This window comes from Dama dama, chromosome 10 (assembly GCF_033118175.1).
Source record: "Dama dama isolate Ldn47 chromosome 10, ASM3311817v1, whole genome shotgun sequence".
Lineage (NCBI taxonomy): Eukaryota > Metazoa > Chordata > Mammalia > Artiodactyla > Cervidae > Dama > Dama dama.
Window position 1 is genome coordinate 3,848,842 of NC_083690.1, and position 20,905 is coordinate 3,869,746.

The window sequence follows — 20,905 nt, forward strand, 5'->3', positions numbered from 1 at the left end:
CGGGACAGAGCTCGGAGGACCGTATTAAAGACCGGACGCTTCCGGTGGCGAGGAGCTCTGGCGGGGCTTGCTGGGATCATGGCGGAGAATCACTGCGAGCTGTTGCCGCCGGCCCCGGGCGGCCTCGGGGCGGGGCTGGGAGGCGGCCTGTGCCGGCGCTGCAGCGCGGGGCTCGGCGCCTTGGCCCAGCGTCCCGGCAGCGTGTCCAAGTGGGTCCGGCTCAACGTCGGCGGCACCTACTTCCTCACCACTCGGCAGACGCTGTGCCGGGATCCGAAATCCTTCCTGTACCGTTTGTGCCAGGCCGACCCCGACCTGGACTCGGACAAGGTGAGGGCCGCGCGGGCCAGTCAGGAGGGTTCGGGTCGTCTTGGTCAGCGGCCCGCCGCACGCCCCCTGCCCCACGCTGAGGAGATTCGCCTCGGCTCAGAGCCCCGCGTTCTCCGTCACCAGCTTGACCCAGGTTCGCGACTCCTTTTCTCGGGCTGGGGAAGGAGAGGATGGCGCCCTGGCGCCCACCACCCTCAAAGATCCCCGGCCCGTCCGTCTCGGGGTGTCTCTCTGTCTCGCCCTCTCTGGTCTTCTGTGGAGGAGGTTTTCCAGACCCCAGAGTACTGTGGATCTACTTTCTTTCCTCCCTAGATTCTTTGGCCCCTGGTGCGGACACCTTCTCTTCTCCGTCCCGTGTACTTACTGGCCCTGAAATCTGAGAGCCCCGGTGTTCTCGTCTTCTCACGTTCCAGAGGCTTGGCTTTACGTTGCTGTGGGGGTTTACATCGGTGGCCTCTCTTTCCCAGTGACTTGCATTTAGAGAGTTGGCGCTCCATTGCTTTCGGCCGCAACACGCACCCACTGAGCACTCTGAGAAAGTGCCGTCCATAGAGTGCTTTTTCAAAAGGAAGGTTGCTCACATTAAGGGATGGCTTAGGCGTGTTAAGGAAGGGCTAGGTAGGAAATTTCGTTCAGTCTTCTTTCTGATTAACCTAGTTTTCTTAGTGCTCGCTCCAAAGGATAGGAATCTCTCGGTTGGTTTGCCTACTGTCTTTCATCAGATTAAATGCTCCTACAGTTGTGCAGAAACTATTGTGATGACTACACTTATAAGATTTGTGTGCCTGAAGGAGACTGCCTCAAGCTGAACAGCGTTGGCACTCAGAAAAAGCCCTTGGAAGAACAGTTTTTACCTATATTTTCCCTCGTTCACAAGTCTTATTCTAACTTTCCTGTGTCTTTCACTTGAGCCTACATAATTGCACTTGGCTTGGAGCCTTGCCAGCCCAGCATTTGCCAGGCATAGGCTTCTCAGAGAGATTCAGATCTGCTTCAGGATGCAAAGCCTGACCGAGACCATCCTCTGTGTGGCATGACCTTATGATCAGGAAAGGAGAGCTCGAGTTACTACAAAACCACCAGTCATGGGTAGAAATCAGAGTTTGGGCTGCCAACTCCCCGGTTCCCACCGCCCCACACACACCCTCCCCCGCAGCTGCCCAGCTGTTTCCATTGCGCATTTGACCAAGCTCTCTGCTCTCAGAGAATTGACCTCCCAGAAAATGACAGTCATCTCCAGGATAGAAATAGGCTTTTGTTAGCTGTGATTTTCCTTTTATAGTGTGGGTGTATGTTTTACTGTTTAAGCAGTGGGCATTAGTGGTCATTCACTTGCATTTCTACTTGAGCCTTTCTCTTTTGTATACTGAGTCCATTTTTACATTGCTCTTGTCCATTGGATTGTTTTGAGGCAGTGCTGTCTATTCAGCACTGAGGCAGTTGATTCAGGCTGATTAACTATAGTTTGCCTGTTAAGTCAGTTTATCCCTTCATTTTAATATCTCAAGACTACTTAAAAAATTATACTTTACTGTATAGTAGTTTTTTGCAGGGGGTAATTTATCAGAGTATAAATTATATCTGTGTTACAGCTGCTGTTTTTCATCTATTTGTAAAGTTGGAATTCAGAACATGAAGGTAATGCAGCAAATATGGTTTCTGTCTCATAAAAGAGTTGATAGTAACTATGAGTTAGTTTTAGCCACAGATGTGAACTTGCCAGAAAGTGTAATGCTAATTCCCTTTAGTCATGATAGTAAAGTGTTCTACTTCAAATGAGAAAATGTATAAGGTACTCATTCTCCTCAGTCTCCCCCCCCCGCCCCCCGACTTTGGTTCTGATGAAAGAATGTCCCAGAGATTCACTCCTGGGTAACAAAATCTTGAGTAAGGAAGTCTTGAGGTTGAGGGTGGAGGGAAAGGGGCGCGTTTCGAAGAGTGGGATGCTAGCAGTTATGTGATGGAAGAGAAAACAGGATGTTGATTCACGTGTAAAAATCTCCAAGCCCTGACCTCATAGTTAAGATTGATGGACGCACACCTCAAAGATATGCACAGGGCTGGATGCACCTAGTGGACGATTTCCTGCTGGGCATATTTCTCGTGTTTATTGAGCACTTGGGCTCTCAGAGTAGTGCTTGGGTCATGTTTGGGTGGGGAGACTTAATGGGGAGGAGCTCCCAGACGTCGAAGGCTGGAATCTTTCGGGAGCCTGATGGGTTTGGAGTTTGCTGGGAGAGTGCCTAGAGCTTGCTATTAAACACAGAATGTCTGGCAGGAGCTCTGTCGGGAAGGCCAGTGGGAAAGGTGGTGTCAGGATATTTCTCTGGAGGAGTGCTTCGTTCAGCAGCAGACAGCCAGGTTGTTAGGGGCGCTGGGAGCCAGGCTGTCGCTGGGCCCCACTGCTCACTGGGCCCTCTCGTCTGCTGTTCTGACCCGGGCCCCTGGCAGCCGTGACGTTCTCTCTGCAGTTAGCCCCAGTGTGAGTTCTCACTTCCTCCTGGTGCTTCCCCAGCAGGGCTGGGGCTGTGCCCTTCATTTCGGCCTCTGTTCATCTACCGTCCTGGGCCATTTTTCTCTGCCCTCTTCCATCAGGGATGGGCCAGGTGTAGCACCTCTTCCCAGAAGTGCTGTGTAAATACCCGGCATGTGATTCACTTGGGCTGTCTCTCTATTCCACAGTTCCTGGCCCGGTGGCATGTTGAAAACAGGTTTGAGTTTGCTCAGAGTTAAGTCCATCCCTGCTTCTGTGGGAAGATGCTTTAGGAATTAACGGGAAACAGGAAATACTACTTGGTGGTTGGAAACCACTCAGATTAAGTAGGATTTGCAGGGGAGGGGGTTCATTCTGTGCCGCTGAGCCTGGTCTGGAGAAAACTGCGTTTCTCATCAGCCTTTGCCCTTCAGCAGGGCCCTTGTCCTAGTTTCGGGGCTGCAGGTGCGGGGGCATCAGGTGGGTCTCTGAGGGGTGGGCCATCAAGGTGTTTCTGATGACATGCTGTATCTCACACAGGTCTTGGCCTGTGCTGACCCCCAGGTGTTGGCTAGAGTTTCAGGATTAGAACGATAGTGAAAGGAGTTTCACAGACAGGGCTAAGTGACGGGGGTGTGGGTGGAAGGACTATCTTTTAAGCCGCTTGTCAGGAGAAGTGGGGATTACTTAGAGTGAAACGGCAGATTATGTTCTGTGTGACTAAGTCAGAGGCGAAGGCTGTGAGCATCGTAGCCCCACCGAGAGGGCTGGGGTCTGGTGTGAGGCAGGAGTGGGGGTCCCCAGGGGCTGTGCGTTTCATCTCACACTTTGCTTGAGTTCCAAGCGCGTCCTCAGCCCTGGCCCCAGGCCTGGCTCAGGCCCCTGGCAGGGGTTGTCTCAGTGCAGGGGGGCTCACTCGCTGAGGATGCTGTGGTCATCTCTTCACAAGGCCCCTCAGCCCTGACCAGCCCGTGCGTCAGAGCAGGGGTGTTCCGAGAAAGGGCTCGCTTCTGGGGGAGAGCTGCTGCGGGCCAGCGGACTCGGCCGCCCGCCGTCCGCGGGAGGCCGGGAGGAAGTGGTCGTCTGCTGCAGAGCAGTTCCTCTTTCTGCCGACAGCTTGGGCGGCCTTTACTCACTCTTGGCCGGCGGGCCACTGACTGGCCTCGGTTTCCAGCAGCAGTCAGAAAGCTGTGGTCCACCTGCCTGTTTTGCAGACAGAGTTGTACGAGAACATAGAGATACCGGCTCCCGGGGCTTGGCTGTGGCCACATTCCCCTGGGATGGCCATGCTCGGCTTCTTTCCGGAGGTGCCTGAGGACCGCAGTCACTGGGCTGACCATCTTTAAACGCACTGACTATGCCTGGTACCCAGGGCACAGTCTGCGTGGCCAGGGAGTCCGCAGGCCGCCTTGAGCACGGGGTGCTCCCCAGGCCTCCCTTGGGCAGCTCTCCCCAGCCTGCAGAGTGCCCAGCACATTGTGGTCTAGAGTTGGTGGGCTGCGGGGGTTGGGGTGCAGGACGTTTTTCCTGGTGGCCAAGTTAGATTCACGCCTGACTTTGACTCCACCCATAACCCAACCTGCCCTGATGTGGGGCAGTTCCCGGACCTCTTTGAGCCAGAGTCCCAGGGGAGTTTGAGGACCAGGGACTCGGGCGTCAGCTCCCCTGCCGAGTGCCCCACTCTGCATCAGCGCAGGAAATAGAGATGGCACTCCCTGGGCTTCATTTACCTTCGTACATTGTTTTAGAAAGAATGTCCCAAGAATTCTGTTTTCTTGCTCAGAACTTGTTGTTTGTTCCCGTTTGTCACTTACACATACTCACTCAGGCGTGCACACCTCATGCCGCTGGCAGGGAGTCCTGGCTGCTGAGCCAGCCCCGTGGTGGGGGGTGGACACTGGGCCCTGCAGACCCCCCTGGAGGCCTCCCAAGCTGCCAGTTGTCAGGACAGGCCCTGGGGGTCCGTTCCCAGCATGGCATTGGGGCTGTTCCACAGGGGAGGGGCACGGTTTCCCTGCTCACAAGGACCATGATGCCCTCGAGCCTGCAGGGCTCAGCTCCTCCTGCGTGCCTCTGGGGTGTGGGCTCCTGGCCTCAGGGTGGCTGTGTACCCTGCATCTCTTATCACTGTCCGGGGGTCCATTCCGGGGGGCTCTGGTGTCCTCAGGCTGGGCGTCCAGGTTCCTGGCCGGCTTTGCAAGTCAGACTTAGCTGGGGCTGGCTCTGGAGCCCCTCTGCCGCTGAACAGACCAAGGCAGGCTTCTCAAAGCAGTAAGGGAGAGGCAGGTAGGCCTCGGTGAGCACGGAGTTGGGTGAGGGCGCAGAGGAGCTGTGTGCCTGCCCTTCGGCCCGGCAGAAAGGGAGGGTGAACTCTGCACTCGCTCTGCCAGCAGGGCCGGGCTCAGAGAACAGAGGCCGCCGGGAGCCAGCAGGGCGGTGCCGTGGGGGCTTTGGGAGCAGCGGGTGCGGCGTGAGCCTGCGGTGGGCGTCCTGGCTGCAGGGTCCTGCCTGCCCGCTGTAACTGGCATCCAGGGGACCGGAGTCTCCGGGCCTGAGGGGCCCCACCTCCAGGCTGGCAGAGCTGCTGGGGAGCTTTGTGTCAGGGGCCCTGGGCCCTGTCTGTGGGTGCTTCTGTCCCGGGCTTCCTGCCTGTTTCCATCTCAGGGTGACCTCCTGGCTGCTCGCGCGCACGCTCGCTCTCTCTCACCTCCCTCTCCTCTCTCCCTCTCCCCCCACCAAGATAAGTAGCGTGGCATCTGTAGGGGATTTCTGTTCAGGTGTTCTGTAACTGGACTGTCTGTAGGCAGGGAAGTACCTGAGAGGTCCGGACAGGTGGCTGCCCCCTTGCCTTTGACAGAGGTGTTCGTGGCTGGTGGGTCTCCCCATGGCATCCTGCTCACGACTGCCCCGCACTCTGGGTGCCCGGCCCCTATCTCTGCACCCAGTTGATACGGTGTCAGTTCCGAGCGGGCCCAGGTCCTGTGAGCCATCTCTGCTTGTTCAGGGAGCTTGGTGTGATTCCCCACACCCCCCACCCTCTGGTGGATTGGGAGCACATTGGTTCTAAGAGAAGAACCAGGAGCCTCGTGTGGGGGTCCTGTCCACACACCCTGTGTGGTTTGCTTCCGAGTGAGCTTCATTGGAGTCGTGGGTGTCACCCTAGATTCTGTTCCTAAGCCACATGCTAGGACTGCGAGGCAGCCAGGGGTCGGGGCCCCAAGAGCCCAGGGCCTTGCTTCCCCTTTGTTTCCTGCCTGTGCCGTGGGGGTGCCCCGCCAAGGTGCGCAGGGTGGCGTGGGGTCAGGGCCACCGGCTCTCCCACACTCGTCAGCGCGGCCGCTGCCCGCGTGGGCCTCTACTCTCTGGCTTCTGTTTCCGCATTTGGAACTGGTGATGTCTCAGGCCTCTTCTAGGTCAGGGATTTGCCAAACGGTAGAAAACAAAAGAAAAAAGAGGGCAGAGGTGAAGGTTTTAAGTGACACAGAATCCCTTAAATGGATAATTTCAGAGTGAAACGTCTTTCTAATTATGTTGATCGCAGATGTTTGTGCACAGATAACTGCACACTTCTGCGTTTAGATTTCAGATGGGTAATTTTGACAGCCCAGCTTGTGTTTAGCTGGGGACGCTCAACCCCCTTAACTTGTAGCCTCCGGTGGCCGTGCGTTTCTCTTCCGACAACCGCGATCATGTTCTGTTTCCTGGTGTGTTTGCTACAGTTGGGAAGGTGGCTGAGAGGAGCCGGGTACAGTGAGATGGTAACAGGATTCATCTCTGTTTATAGTCTCACCTGAGGGCCCAACTTCTCCACCCTTGTCCCCTATGACCCTTTTCCTTTTTATGGCCCTTTGCGTGGGCAGGTTCCTGCTGTGACCAACAGTGCTGGCTGGGCAGGGTGTTCAAGCCTGCCTGGACTGTGCAGGCCAGGCACAGGCAGGCAGGCGCGCTGCCTCCTAACCAGCACCAGGGGCTGGAGGGGGCGGGGGTGGCATGCAGGATGTCCCATCGGGATTCCCCTCCCTGCCTCCCTACTCTGACTGCAGGTCAGGGGTCCCCTGGGTGCCTGTGGCGTAGGCTTCTCCAGAGGAGGGACGCGGGCAGGGCGCTTCTGGCCATGGCCAGGGCGTTGCCTCTGTGGGCCAAGGCCCAGGTTCACTGTTCACTGGAGCCCAAGGCTCAGCCCAGGGCAGGGAGCAAGCAGACAGTGAGAGACGCCTGGTGGGCATGGTCTCTGTTAAATATTCATGACCAAGTTCAGCAGTTCTCTCTTCTGAGCCTTTAGGGTGGGTGTATATTTAAAAGCCAGCACTGAGAAAGTAGGTCAAATGCTAACTCAGTGAGAAGAGGGGATAGTCAATAAAAAACGGGTTTGTTGAGCAAGCCATCTTAATTCTGGCTCTTTTACAAAAAAATAAAAACCTCAAGTCTCGCCACTATATGAATGTGACACAGCCTTGTTAGGTAAACTGAGGGCAGGAAAGAGATGCTCAAGTCTTCCTGCCTGTTGTTCGTCTGGCCAGGCCAGGCACACGTCACAAGCTTATCCTCCGGCTAGACAGCACGGAGACCGCCCTCCCTGTCCTGTGGCTCAAGTGAGCCTGAGGCTGCTGAATCTGGGACGTAGGGGTCTTCTCTTTTTCTGTGCTCTGTGTTTTTCTTTATTTCTGCCTTAGGCTGGATGCCCCGGGGCTGCTTACACACAAACAGCATGAGGGCCCAGGGCCCTGGCGCCCCCCAGGTGCAGCCTAGTGCCCAGGGCATGGCTGCCCTCACCGGCGCAGACACACTCCAGCAGCCTGGGCTCCAGCGTGGGCGCGGTTTCTGCAGAGCTCCTGCCTGTGTGCCTTAAGTGAGTGTGTGCGGTCTTCTGGGTGGGGGCCCAAGATGAAGCCCAGTGGAATTTGGGGGGCCCATGCGCCTTGTAGAACGAGCACACCACCCCCCCCCCCCCCCCCAGCTGCTCAGCCCATCCTGACTCTGGAGTCTTGACCTTGTTTCTTAAGGAAGCCCTTCCGCTCAGAACAGGTGCTCGCAGAGAGACTGCGCCTGAGAGCTGTGTGGGGTCCACGAGGAGGCCGCCAAGAAGCCTCCTCAGGTCCGCCCTGAAGAGGTGGGCCCGTCGCTGCCAGAAGGTGGCCTCTTCCCTGCAGCGTCTCAGGGTGCCCGGCGCCTGCACTTCCAGGGCCAGGTGGGGGTTCCCTCCCCAGAGGGGGTGCAGGGCCGTGCAGCTGGGGCTGGCGTGGCGGCTGCTGAACTGAGTGTCCCGCCCTCAGCTGGCGACACTGCAGGGGAGATGCGTGGAGTGTCAGGGGCCCCCCTGAAGCCCACTCCAACTGGCCCCGTCCCCTGGAGGCCAACTCAGGCAGTGGGTCCTGGGACCCCGGGGAGCTGGCGCGTGTGCCCTGAGGATGCGTGGGTTCCCAGCTCTGGGCGGCCATGCTCTGGTGCGGAGGCAGTTGAGATAGAAAATGGTAGAAGTACACGGAAGGCATATGCGCTCGTGTCCCCTGGTCCATCCCAGAGTTCGCCTTTCCTCCTCGCGGACTCAACAGAAAACCCGAGGCCTCCAGGTTTACTCCATGAGATTCCGGGATCTGATGCTCACGAGGGAGAAGGGAGCGCTCGCCCAGCACGTCGCCTCACGGTTGAGAGTGGCTCTGTTACCCGCAGGCTCACCTCGTCCAGGAGGTCGGGGGTCCTACTGCACCCCCTCCTAGGACTTGCCTTATCCCGGCAGGCGCCTTCTGGACAGGGAGGCCAGGCCGACGCTTCCTGACTTACGAGCCACCTTGTCTCAGCGGAGCCCTGGGGCCCTTGGTCCAGGTGCCGAGGGAAGGGGGCTCCTGTGTGGGGAGGAGCCGCTCAGTCCCCCACCCTGCTGGCAGCCCAGGCCAGGTCGCACTCAGCAGACCAGAGAGCCATGCAGCCCAGGACACGGTGTCCTGAAAGAGGTGGGGCCGTGGCCTTCCCTGGACCCCAGACGCCGTGGCCCTTGTCCTCCGCACAGACCCTGCTCTGCCTGCTCATTGAGGGTTGCCACAGGCCTCCATGCTGGCACCCCCATGTGTGGGGACCACAGCCTCCCCTCTGCCAGGGCATGTGTGCCCGCCTCCCTCGGCCATGCCTGCGATGGCCACTGAGCTGACACTGAGGACCCCCCGCGGGCAGTGAGGGATCAGAAAGACCCTGGCCCCGCAGGGGGAGCAGGGCCCACCAGGTGCAGAGGGGCGCCTTCTGAAGACAGGCCCGGGGAACTGCCTCCTGTTGGGGAGGCGTCCTCGTTGGTCAGTCACAGGGAAGCTCTGTTCCCTGAGCCTGGGACCCCACCCCCAGCCCTGTCCAGGGAGGAACCCCGAAATGAGCAGGGCAGCCCGGGTCTCTGAGGCCTTCAGACACTGACCCGGCATCAGCCGCTGTCCCGGGGAGAGTGTGGGGTCACTAGGGGGTGGGCCTGACTGAGTGAAAGGTGAACCCACCTCAGGAGTCCTGGGAGCTGAGCAGAGAGGCCTTGTGCACGGCCCCCTGCCCCTGAGTGGGGGTCACCTTGCCGCCACAGAGCTGAGACTCGGCTTCACCTGCAGTGGTGACGGGTCAGGGCCAGCAGCCGCGGGTGGCTGAGGCAGGTGACGCTGCTTATGGGTCCCTTGAAGTACCACGAGCACTGATGTGCCGGTTGTGGGTGAGACCTCTCTGGCTGTGGCCTGGCAGCCAGCTGCAGAAACCGCCCTGTTGTCTGGGCTCAGCTGGTCTCTTGCTTTCTGCAGGACGAAACAGGTGCCTACTTAATCGACAGAGACCCCACCTACTTCGGGCCCGTGCTGAACTACCTGAGACACGGGAAGCTGGTCATAAACAAAGACCTGGCCGAGGAAGGTGAGTCGGAGGGGGAGGGGCAGGCGGTGGGGGCCCTCCAGCCCCGGGAGTGGAGCCCCGCTCCTTCCCCAGCTCACTCCCTGTCCTTCGGGGAGGGGAACTCTGGCCCGGGGTTCACTGCTCTCCGGGGGTCCTGGCTGACACAGCCTGGGGGCCACATACCTCCTGGGGTCCCCGGGGTCAGCCACCCTGGGTCTGCTCCCCTCCGGGGCAGCCTGGTCACCCGCTCTGCGTTCTGCCTGCGTCTGCAGATGCCGGCCATGCTCCGGCTCCCAGCGTGGAGCCGGGTGTCCTGAGAGCCCAGGGCTCGGCCCTGTTTTGCTTGTTGAGCTGCGCCCACTCCCTCCTTCATTCTGGCCCGTCTTGCTCCTGCGACCAACCTGTCTGCATCTTTTTCTGCAGCATCTGTTAAGTGCATACACGTGTGTTTTGTGTGTTTTATTTGTGCATGGGCCTTGGGTTCACTGTGGGGCAGAGACACAGCATTTATTTGATCTGGTGGAAATCAGTTTTTTTTTATCCTAGGGGTATTGGAGGAAGCAGAATTTTACAATATCACCTCACTAATAAAACTTGTCAAGGACAAAATTAGAGAGCGAGACAGCAAAACATCACAGGTGAGATGGGCGACTGGCACCAGAACCTTCCAAGCCCTGCTTGGCGACGAGGCTTGCTCCCCTCTCCCAGCCGACCAGTTCCCCTGGAGCTGTCCTGGGGCCCTGCCTTGCCCTCCAGGCGCCTCTCACAGTGCCTGCCAGCTGGTGCCCTGGCCGGCAAGGAGGGGTGGAGGAAGAGCGAGAGGCCTCCGTGGGTCTGTGTGTGTAGCCATCATCTCGGGGCGGACGTTGCAGGCAGAGCTCCGCAAATGCGAAGGTCCTGTGGTGGCCAAGTCCTTGGCCCATTTGGAAGGCTAGCGGGGAGCCTGGGGGAGCTGGCGGTGGGCTGGCGCTGACGGGGACGGGGGTGTAGGCAGAGCAAGCTTGGCTCTGATCAGGAAGGAAGGGCTCAGTGGACAGCTCTTGATGCTGACCTTGTCCTAAGGGTATGGAGTCCGCGTGGGATCTGTTTGCATTGTGGCCACAGTCAGCAGTGCCAAAGCCGGTGTGGGCACTCCGCTACCTGTTGGGCTGGTGCGTTTTGAGGCAGCTGTCTGGCACCGTGCCTGAGGCAGGCTCCTGAGGGTCTCGGCAGTGGTTCTGTCGTGGTGCCAGCTCTGCAGTGGCTGCAGTAAGGCCCCTGCCCGGGGCCACTGTGCGCGCCTTCCCTGAGCGCCCGTGTTCCTGACTAAGCATCTCTGCCGTCTCACCGCCCTGCCACTGCCTTCCAAGCCGGGCTTCTCCCCGGGGGTCTGCAGGCCCGGGGCTGGCCCTCCTGGCCTCTCTGAAGAGCTTGCTGACCATCAGCTGCTCCAGGTGGCTGGTCAGGGGCCAGGGGAGGGCAGGTGATGGCGGCCACAGGCTCCTCAGTCATCTCTGGCCAGTGTGCGACCTCGCTCCCCGCTGCCAGCCCGCTCGGAGACAAAGCCTGTGACTGGGCCAGCCTTGTCCTCTGTGCCCATGGGGATGTGGGAGAGGCCCCCACGGGCAGGGCAGCACTCTGCGCCCTCCGTGTGTCCCAGGTGAGGGCTCTTGGGCCATATGGGGACCGGAGCACTGAGGCTGTGACCCTGTCCCTGGGGCAGCCTCAGGGCAGAGCTCTGGCCGTGTGGCCTGGCCCGGGAGCGGAGCTGGGTGGAGTTTGGGGTGGGCGTGGGCGGACGGGAAGGCCCATGGGCTCCTGTCCAGCCGTGTGCTCCGCTGAGCACTGTTTTCCGAGGGTGGGCCTGGGTTGGTCCTGCCTGGCACTGCCGCTGGGTCAGACCTTGGTGAGGCTCCCCAGGGTGCTGGGGGTGCTGCCCCTGTGCATTCGCATCCAGCCACAGGTGCTCTTGGGGTTTCAGGAACATGACTCATTTTATTTTGGAATTTAGAAGTAGAAATATTTTTGGAGGTGGATGGGGAAGCAGGGCACGGCAGCTGTTCCAGCATGTTTGTTTTGCTTTGTGGATACCTTTGGGGTTCCTATGGGCGTCATGACCTGGGCTGAGAGGCGGGGGACCCCGTGGCTGTCCCCGGCGTGGCCCCCACAGGAACGCTCACCCGTGGCTGCTCCCAGGTGCCGGTGAAGCACGTGTACCGTGTCCTGCAGTGTCAGGAGGAGGAGCTCACACAGATGGTCTCCACCATGTCCGACGGCTGGAAGTTCGAGCAGGTAATGGCCTCTGAGCCCACGGGGCGGTGAAGCTTCTGATTACCAAGGCCCTGCCTGGTGCTCAGGGCAGCTGGCCCCGGGGACCAGTAATGAGGCGTCGGGTGGCCTGCGGTTCCTGGAAGCTTGGTCCCCGGTGTGTCCCCCACGCCTCTCACCAGCAGCAGCCTGTGCCAGGCCAGGCTGTATCACCCATGGGCGCGGGGCACGGGGCTGAGGGCAGCAGGAGTTGTGTCTTAGGGTCCCACTGCGCAGTCTTCACTCCACAGTTATCTTTCCTAGTCCAGTCGCTTCTTTGTGGTACGACTGTTCCCTGGGCTTCTCTGTGGCATCTCTACATGTGTGCGTGTGTTTGTGTGTGTATACGTGTACGTGTGTGTCCTTGAGTATAGACGTGTGTGCGTCTGTGTGTGCGTGTGATTGTGTATGTACTTGTGTGTGTACATATATCTGTGTCCTTGTGTATATACGTGTGTGTGTGTCTACATATTTTTGTACGCGTGTGTTCTCATGCATATACATGTGTGCTTGTGTGTGTACATGTGTGTGGTTGTGTGCCATGTGTACGTGTGTGCATGTATGTATGCATGCATGTATCTGTGTGCGTGTGTATCTATGTGCACGTGTGTATCTATGTGTGCGTATGTGTATATGTGTACACATACGGTGTGTGTGCATGTGTGTATCTGTGTCTGCGTGTGTGTGTATCTGCTTGTGCGTATGCATGTATATCTGTGTGTACGCGTGTGCACGTGTGTGTCGGTGTGTGTGCATATGTGTATCTCTGTGTGTGTGTGTATGTTTGTGTGTATCTGTGTGTGTGTCCGTCCGTGTGTATATAGGTGTGTGTGTATATCTGTGTGTGTGTGTGTGTCCACCACCCACTGGCCTGTGTCCGCTTCGGCCCCCCAGGCCCTTGGTGCTGCTTTTGGCACCAGGGCCCTTCCTGGGGGGGTGCTGCCCAGAGGGCTCCTGCCCAGTCCTGCCCGTGACTGAGCAGCGCTGCTGACTCTGGCCTGACCCAGCCGCTTGCTTCCTCAGCGGCGCCCCAGCAGGACCACAGGGAGAAGGGCCGAGAGCAGAGTCTCTTCTGCCCGCCTGCCCACTGCCCCGTCCAGGGCGCTCTTGACAGTCCCGCGGGCACACTGCCCCCTGTCCCAGGGGCCTGCAGCCCGTTGGGGGCCTCTGCCCGCGGCCAGGGTGTCCTGTGAGTGGGCGGCGCCCCACAAGATTAGTGTCCCTGTCCATGTGTCTCAGGCTGATACTCTGAGGTTTAACCTCACGACCCCATGACCCCGCTGGCCCTCTGGCTCCTGACAGTGTCCCCTGGAGCAGACTGCCAAGGGGAGAAATTGCAGGGCTCCTCCCGGCATCTCTCCTGGTTAAGGCGACCCCTTTTAGGGGTGTTTGAAATAATCACATTGTCCTTGGCGCTCCTGTGAGTCGTCATGAAAGGGGCCGGCTCGGCCCTCCTTGGCCAGCAGCCCTGGAGCGAGGAAGCCCCAGCCTGGCTTCCCTGCGGGGTCTCGCCCTCACGTGTGCTCACGCACCTGTGCTCTGGCCCATGCTCATAGGCAGGACAGAGCACTGTGGCCCCCTCCTGCTCCTGGGCCTGGCTCCAAGGCGTCCCCCAGTGCCCTGCCTGCTCGGTGCCGGCTCCAGCACCATGCTCCCCTCCCTTTCACTGCTTGTCCCCTGTGGGCCCAGCCAGGACCCCCGAGAGGAGCTAGACACGTGGCACACGTGTGTGTGTGCGTGTGTGTGTGTGTGCGCGCGCGCGCGCACAAGCACGCGTGCATCTGAGCCTGAGCCCAGGTGTTTGGAGACTGTGTTTTCAGCAAGTTCATAAAAAGTCTCTCGACTGAACCCTGTCCCTGGCTTCTCTGGCTGGGTGTCTCTGAAGGCTTCCCTCCCGGTGGGGCTGGTCCTGAGCTGGGGGGTGGCTGTTGACCTACATCCCACTGGCCCTCTCTCCCCCAGCTGGTCAGCATCGGCTCCTCCTACAACTATGGCAGCGAGGACCAGGCCGAGTTCCTGTGTGTGGTCTCCAAGGAGCTGCACAACTCGCCGCACGGCCCCGCCAGCGAGCCCAGCGAGAAGGCCAAGGTGGGTGCGCCGTGCCCTCCGCCCGTGGGGCTGGCTCCCTCCTTCCCGCGTCGCCGCTCACCGTCATCCCTGCTCTGCGGCCTTGCGGGCTTCCCAGCCGCCCGCTCGCCCTGTGCATCTGCTCTGTCGTTCCTCACTCACCCTGGGCGTGTCGGGAACAAAACTCAGGAACGGAGGGTGCAGACGTCCCTGGGCCGTGGGGCATGGGATCACTGGACACCCAGGCCCCCACCCCTGCCCACAGGCCTGCTCCTGAAAGTGCCCTCCTTGGTGGGAGCTGCCCTTCTGAGTGATGTTTTCCTGGGGACGGGACGTTGAGGCTGGAGGGCAGGGCCTCCATCACCTGTGTGGGGGTAGACGGAGCAGATCTGGTGGGTGTGTGATTCTCTGATTCCACGGAGCGCAGTCTTGACCTGGCACTGGCCCCTCCCTGCGGGCCAGCGGGCCCTTCTCCCCAGAGCAGCTCGAGTGAAACAGGCAGGGGGTGGCTGCTACCTTTGCCCGAAGGCAACAGGTTCTAAGGGCACGTCTTCTGGGCTCATCCCTGGATCAGGACCCCACATGTGTCTATCTGTGCAGAGTCCAGCGTCGGCATGGGCAGGACTTCCGAACCTGCAGGCCGAGTGGTTCCTGGACGACCCTGCAGCTGGCTCAGGGGTGCCCAGGGGCTCTGTGGCGGCCAGCCCATGAGGCCAGGCCCGCAGACGGCCCTGGTGGAAGGCTCAGGCGGCTGTCAGAGGTGTTCTGGGGGAGTGTGGAAAAGGTCAGAGTCAGGAGTGATGACATTAAACTACGGCTCCCCGGCCGTCCCCACACTCTTGCCCAGGGGACACCCCGTCTACTCCAGGCCTACAACTATTGCCGTGAGCCTTTCAGGGTCTTCCTTGGAGGCACGCCCACAGTCCGTGGTGGCCGTCCCTCTCCTCCTTCAGGGCTGCGGGCGCCTCCTCACCAGGGCTCCACCAGGGTCCGGAGGTGAGGGGCGCTGGTGACTTGCCTGGGGTGGGGCTTCAGGGGCTCGGAGTCGGCCCACCTCCCGAGAGCCCCAGCCTCCAAAGAAGCCTCGTCTCCCTGAGTGTTTGCAGGGCTCCTTTGTAAGTTGTCTGTTTTTAGCAGCTTTTATTTCTGAACTTGAAAAATTCTCGTAGCCGAGCTCCCCAGGCAACCACTTGGTTCATCTCCCTCAGGTGGTTTTCAGCCACGGGGGATGCGTCTGTGCCACCGGGCATGACCCCAGATCCCTTTGCCAGTGGAAGCGCGGCCCTGTTTCTCTCTCCAGAAATACCTGGCCCTGGAGTGTTGTCACCGCAGCAGCTTCTAAATGGGGGTGGTAGCAGAGGGGGCCTCGGAGCTGTGGAGTGTCGTTGGGGGCACCTGTGCGCTGTCTGGGGGTAGCAGTGCTGTGTGCTCTGAGGGCCCGTCACGGTGGCCCCTCTCTGGGCCGTGGCCAGGCTGGCCTCCCCCACACTCGCTTCTCCAGGGAAGTGACCCAAGAGAGCGGGGGCGGGGCAGCCGGACGAGGGGCCCAGGCGCCCGGGTCAGGCACGGCCGCGTCACTCAGAGCTCACTGCCCGCCGTTACGCGCACAGGAAGCTTGGCGCGGGTGTGGGGCAGAGGCCAGGAAGTGGGCCCACCTGGAGTTCTCGCTCAGAGGTGCCCCTTGGGCCGCGGGGCCCTGCCCCCAGGGACGCACCCCCAGCCTCTTTGTCCAGCCAGTCTGCGGGGCTTGGTCAGGTAGGCGTGATTGATCCGTGGATCAGTGATTGATCACCTATGTGCCTGATCGCAGTCTCCAGCCCCCCGGCCAACTGACCCCACCCCCATCACACGGTCAGACTCTGGTGTGTCTTAGAGGTCATGGCCTCCCAGGAGCCGAGGGTAACGGCCAAGCTCTGGGTCTGGCCCAGTGCTTCACGACGAAGAGAGAAGGAGAACTCTGTAGCTTCAGGGGCCCAGGGACGGCATGGCTCGCTCCGCTGTGGCCAGCATGGCTGCTCCGAGGAGTCTGGCCCGTCTGGGTGGGCTCCCCCCGCCCCCGCCCTGCCTGCACTGAAGGGTGGGCGCCCCCCGCCCCGCCCACACTGACGCGCCCTCTCTTCTTCTCCTCCCTGCCGCCTGCCACGTGCTGAGCCAGAGTGACGACGAGGACACGGGTCCCGGTGACAGTGACTCAGATTAAGTGTAAATGTCACGGTGAGCCTGCCACCCTCGAATCTGACCACGCACCTTTGCGTCCTTGACTCCCACCTCCCCCGCTGCGTCTGTCCCACACCTGTAGTTGACAGAGGCCCTTCCGTGCTCAGTACCAGCGCCGACCTGTCCGGGAGCAGGGCTGTCTGTCCCCCAGAGGATGCCCACATGGGGGTGGGACCTGGGCCGAGGCCCCCGGGCGCTGTGTGTATCGGCCTGGGGGCGCAGCCGGGCCTCGGGCCTGTGCCTCCCAGGGGCACGCAGCTCCAGCCTCACAGTCTCTCCACCCTGTCCCAGCCAGTCCCCGGGCTCAGGGCCGAGGAGTCGCTCTTGTGCCTCAGAGGGGGGCCCTGACACCCTGCTCCCCACACCTCATGAGGCTTGCTGGTGGACAGGGGTCTGTGCCGACCCTCCACTTGGCTGTTTCCAGAGACCCCGGGGCACCCCTTGGCCCCGCTGCTCGTCAGGCCCCTGCTGCTGCCTGGCCAGAACCTGGTCATCAGCGAGTGCCAGGCCTGCCCCCTTGCACGGCCAATGGAGGTGGAGCTCTGAGGAGCCAGGCGCAGGCATCTCCCGGGGTCCCCTGAGCCCTGAGGTCTGGTCTGGGGGTGCGGGCCAGGAATGGCTTCTTCGTTGGTGGTGGTGGTTTTTCTGGTGGCTGTATGAGTACATATCCTCAGTGTGCCTCTTGACCCAGAAATCGTGTGGTGTCTGCCGCCTGGCCCTTTGAGCAAAGTCTGCAGGGCCTGGTCTGGGCCGGTGCAGCACGGGCTCCAGCTGTCGTTTTAAACTTTCCAGCGTCCACGTGGACAGAGAAGGGTCACGGGGAGTGGGTGCGAAGACCGTCAGCTGTGACGGGCTTGACACTCGTTTCACCGAAGAAGTCAATGAGGGATCTCACGTCCCTCTTCTCAGCCTGGAGTCAGGCGTGCAGTTTGCGGGTGGGGCCCCTCTCAGCTTGGAGTGACCGTCCCTTAGGGCTCAGCCCAGCCCCAGCCCGGCAGGAGGTGAGCCACCCTGGGGGTGCGGGAGCGCAGAGGAGCCAACCTCCCGGAGGAGGGTGGGGCTTCTTTCAGCACCAGCCCGGTGATAGCTGTCGTGTGTACCGGCAGGAGACCCTAACTCCGGGCGGGGCCCACTGGGGGTGCTGCCCTGGACCTGGAGTGGCCCTGGCCCTTGGAGGCCGTGCTGCGTCCCGGGCTCGGCCTGCTCTGTGCCTGTGGCGGCTGAGGTGAAAGCCCGTCCGGGTAGACAGGCCGTGCCCACCACAGCTCCCGAGCCGGGTCTCCGCCCTCATGTGCAGACAGTGCTGGGGCTCTGGCTGCAGCGGGCCGCTCCCTCCTGCGCGGTCCCTCACTCTCAGCCTGCCTTGACCTTTCCATGTCTCAGTCCTGTGAGCTCAGACGCCCGCTGCCCTGCTGGCCTCCACGGAGTGGGCAGCTCGCGGCCCCCCAGACTCCAGCTTTTCGTGCTGACTGACTGCCACGGGGCTAGGGCGACTCCAAGTTGGGGGCTTGCCCCGTCCAGCCTGAGGAGGGGCCGTCTGCCCATGGCCCCCCCCAGCCCGGCGGAAGGTGCACCTCCTGGGCGGCCGGTGGTGGGCAGGGCGGGAGGGCAGCCTGGAGGCCCGGAGCTGTCGGACGCCACAGCAGGCGGGGGCTGTCGAAGTTGGCCGGAGAGCTTGAACTTCTGTCACTGGAACATGCCCGCGGGGCGTGATAGCTGGACGCCTGGCTCCGGGCGGCTGTGCTGGTGGGGAGCTGCTGGCCTCAAGACAGCAGTCTGTCTGTGCCCACAGGGCCTCACCTGACCGGCCTCTGTGTGAGCTCGCCCTGCCAGGCACGGCCCGAGCGCAGGGGGTCCAGGGCTCAGCACCGCTCCTCAAGGCCATATCTCTCTCAGCTCTGAAACGCAAGTGGAAGATGCCCCCAGGAGGCCTCTTTCACTGCCAGTGAGGTCACAGGGAAGGTCATCTTACCGCTTTGGCCTGGGCTGGGTCAGCCTGTCTGGACAGTGGCCTTTCTGTCCTGGTACTAGGGGTCAGAAGTGTGTCCCAGTCCCGTCTGGTTACAAGGAGGGAGCTGGCCCCCCAGTCTGGGGGTCTGGTTACAGAAGACAAGACTCAGCCAGGCAGTGTATGGACAAGGGGGTGACAGGCAGGCCTAGGGGCCAGGTGGAGGGGTGTGGATCGCAGTGGGGCATGGAAGGAAAAAGAGGCTGGTTGGGCGGGGGCCCTGATCGCACACCTGTGTCTTCCACCTGGACCAAGCTGGGCTGGAGAGAAAATCAAGGTTTGGGGGCAGTTAACCCCCAGGTGGGTGCTGGCCCCCTTGGGAGTGGGGAGCCTCCCGCCCTTGGGAGGCCATTGAGGGAGACAGTGCTGGGATCCTCTGGGCCTCAGTGAGGAGCTGTCCCCCGGGGCCGCACTGGTGAGTCTCAGGCAGCCCCGGAGGCGCTGTGGGGACCGGCCTGTGACTGCCCCAGGCATGGGCTCGGTGGTTTCCCGCAGCCTCCATGCGTCCATTGCTTCCCGGGTCGCAGCCCACAAAGCTGCCTTTCTGTTCACGGCCTGAGTCCTCACTGTCTGCCTTTGGCATTTTCAGATTTTGCAAGAACGGGGCTCGAGGATGTGAGGAACAGTGTTGAAGCTGAAGAGACGTTTTATCTTTTCCCAAGATGCAATGATCCGCCATGTCGAGGAAGCTTGGCCGTGGAAGAAACGTGCTTTTGACAATTTCTCTAGAGATTTGAGTGTGAATGCTTTTTCTGCCTCTGAGGTGGGTGGTGAGAGACGGGCCCAGCTGTCCGAAGCCGGGCATCGCTGCGCGCAGGCGGCTTCTGCTGCGTGGGCATCTCTGCGGGGACCTCCGCTTGGTTTCCCAAGTGCCGCTCGGGCCCGAGGCAGGGCTCCTGACTGACCCTTATATCACCGAAGATCATTTCAAGGACCGCGTTCTTGGTGCTACATAAACAGTCTGTAACGGAGCCTGGACCTCGCTGGTAGGAGGTGGGCACAGTGCCCCGGGCTCTGGGTGCCCACCGGCCACCCTGGTCCTTGGGGCAGGGAGTCTGCTGTGCCTCCCAGACGTGACGGCTTGGTGGTCTCTCCCGACCTCCGCGTGTTCACTACTTCCTGGGCCTAACCCGGCCCGGCCAACCCAGGCTTCTCCGTTTGTAGTTTCCAGACAAGAGACCGTGGCGTCCTTTCTTTCCCAGTATGGACAGACTGCCAGTGCTTTCACTCCTAGAGACGCCTGAAAGTGCTGCTGCCTTTTGGGCAGATCTGTTAAGTCATTTAAAGGGAGGTACAAGCCTCGTCTGACCCGCCCGGGGGCGCGGGGGCAGCTGGCGCCCGTCAGTGCCTTGGTCTTGCCTGGGCTGGAGGGCGGGGCGGGAGGCCTGTCCACGGGCTCCTGGAGCTGAGACTCCAGGCCACGCTGGAGATCGGGTGTTTACAGCGCACACGGACGTCCCTCTGCCGGCTCGCGCTCTCTCGTGTAACTATGCAGTTCTCTGACATTTCTGGGGCGCTGGGGAGGAGCCTGCACGGCCTGCCCCCGCCTGACGCTGGAGCTGCCGGATTGGATTCCTTTGAGGACGGCTGTCCGCACACTTTGAGAGCTGACCTTCCCCAGCGGGTCGGGGGGCCTGGCTGTCAGGAACCTGTGCCCCCGTCCCGTCCAGGCGCTGACCTGCCTGGCTCCAGACGCTACCGGAGGCTTCTCGCCTGCCCCTCTTCTTCTTTGCCAATATTACCTGATGAACCAAGTTCTCCAGCACTAGGACTTACCTCCTTTTGTAAGGTCTGTTGTGCGTGGTTCAGCGTTTGGCTTCACACCAACCTTTCCATAGGGCACACTCGGCCCCGAGACCCGCCCTCCCCGCGGAGCCTCGGGGACACCGTGGGGCGCCGCTGATTGCTTCGCGTCGTTTGATTTGTGACCTTGACATAATAGATAGGCTTGTGGTTTGTTCGTTTTTTTTTTTTAATTTAAAGATATTAAGACTTAATTCACTAAAATTTATTCTAAGGGGATATTTATACTTTTGTACTTTTTTAGGTATCCGTATTTTATCAGCTTACAGTTTAATGCCTAAGTTTCCCCTGAAAATAGCAAATAAAATTGTGTATTTATGACTGAGCAGAACAGCTGTTAGTGTCTTAAAGCACATGGACGACCCGCTGCTGCGGAAGCACCGCCTTGAGCTCACAGCAGCTCCGCCGGCTGCCTGGGTCCCTGTCCAGTCCAGGCCCCCGCCCCCATGGCCAGGCCAGCCCCCGCCGCCTCACCCAGCTCTTGTGGAATCGTTTAAAAAGTGCCGATGCCTCACTGAGTCAAGCGTGTGCACATCTTTCCCTGGCTGGAAGCACCAGCTTCAGAGACAGTTCCCTGAGTGCCCCCCACAGCCTCTCCGGCTCCCCCTGGTGGCGGCTCCTCAGGCTTTGGGGAGGTTCCCTGGACAGCAGCCGTCTGCTGGGCTAGAATGTGTGTGACCCTCAGAGGCTGCTCTCTGGCTGCCTGTCGTGTTTCCAGTGGCCGCTCGGCTTGAGTGGGACTCCCTGCCACAGGGTGGGCGTGGGGCTCCAGGCGTGCCCTGGATAGCGGGGCACATGGGGAGGACTTCAGATTCTCCAAGGAGTTTGCTTTCTGCAAGGACTAAACGTGTCTTCTCCCAGCTCCCTGA

The 20,905-nt window shown here is 60.6% G+C and overlaps 1 protein-coding gene across 2 annotated transcripts; it reads left to right on the plus strand.

Moving 5' to 3' along the window:
- Positions 1-53: 53 nt before the first annotated feature.
- KCTD5 (potassium channel tetramerization domain containing 5) lies at positions 54-20,361 on the plus strand. Of its 2 annotated transcripts, XM_061152622.1 has the most exons (7): positions 54-330; positions 9,568-9,676; positions 10,202-10,293; positions 11,831-11,926; positions 13,904-14,029; positions 16,164-16,222; positions 18,823-20,361. In XM_061152622.1, the coding sequence occupies exons 1-6, from the start codon at positions 79-81 to the stop codon at positions 16,206-16,208; spliced, it is 720 nt and encodes a 239-aa protein (XP_061008605.1). In that variant the 5' UTR covers positions 54-78; the 3' UTR covers positions 16,209-16,222; positions 18,823-20,361. The 2 variants fall into 2 exon arrangements, with proteins under 2 accessions (XP_061008605.1, XP_061008606.1); XM_061152623.1 differs by lacking the exon at positions 16,164-16,222 and having other exon boundaries at positions 62-330.
- Positions 20,362-20,905: the final 544 nt, after the last annotated feature.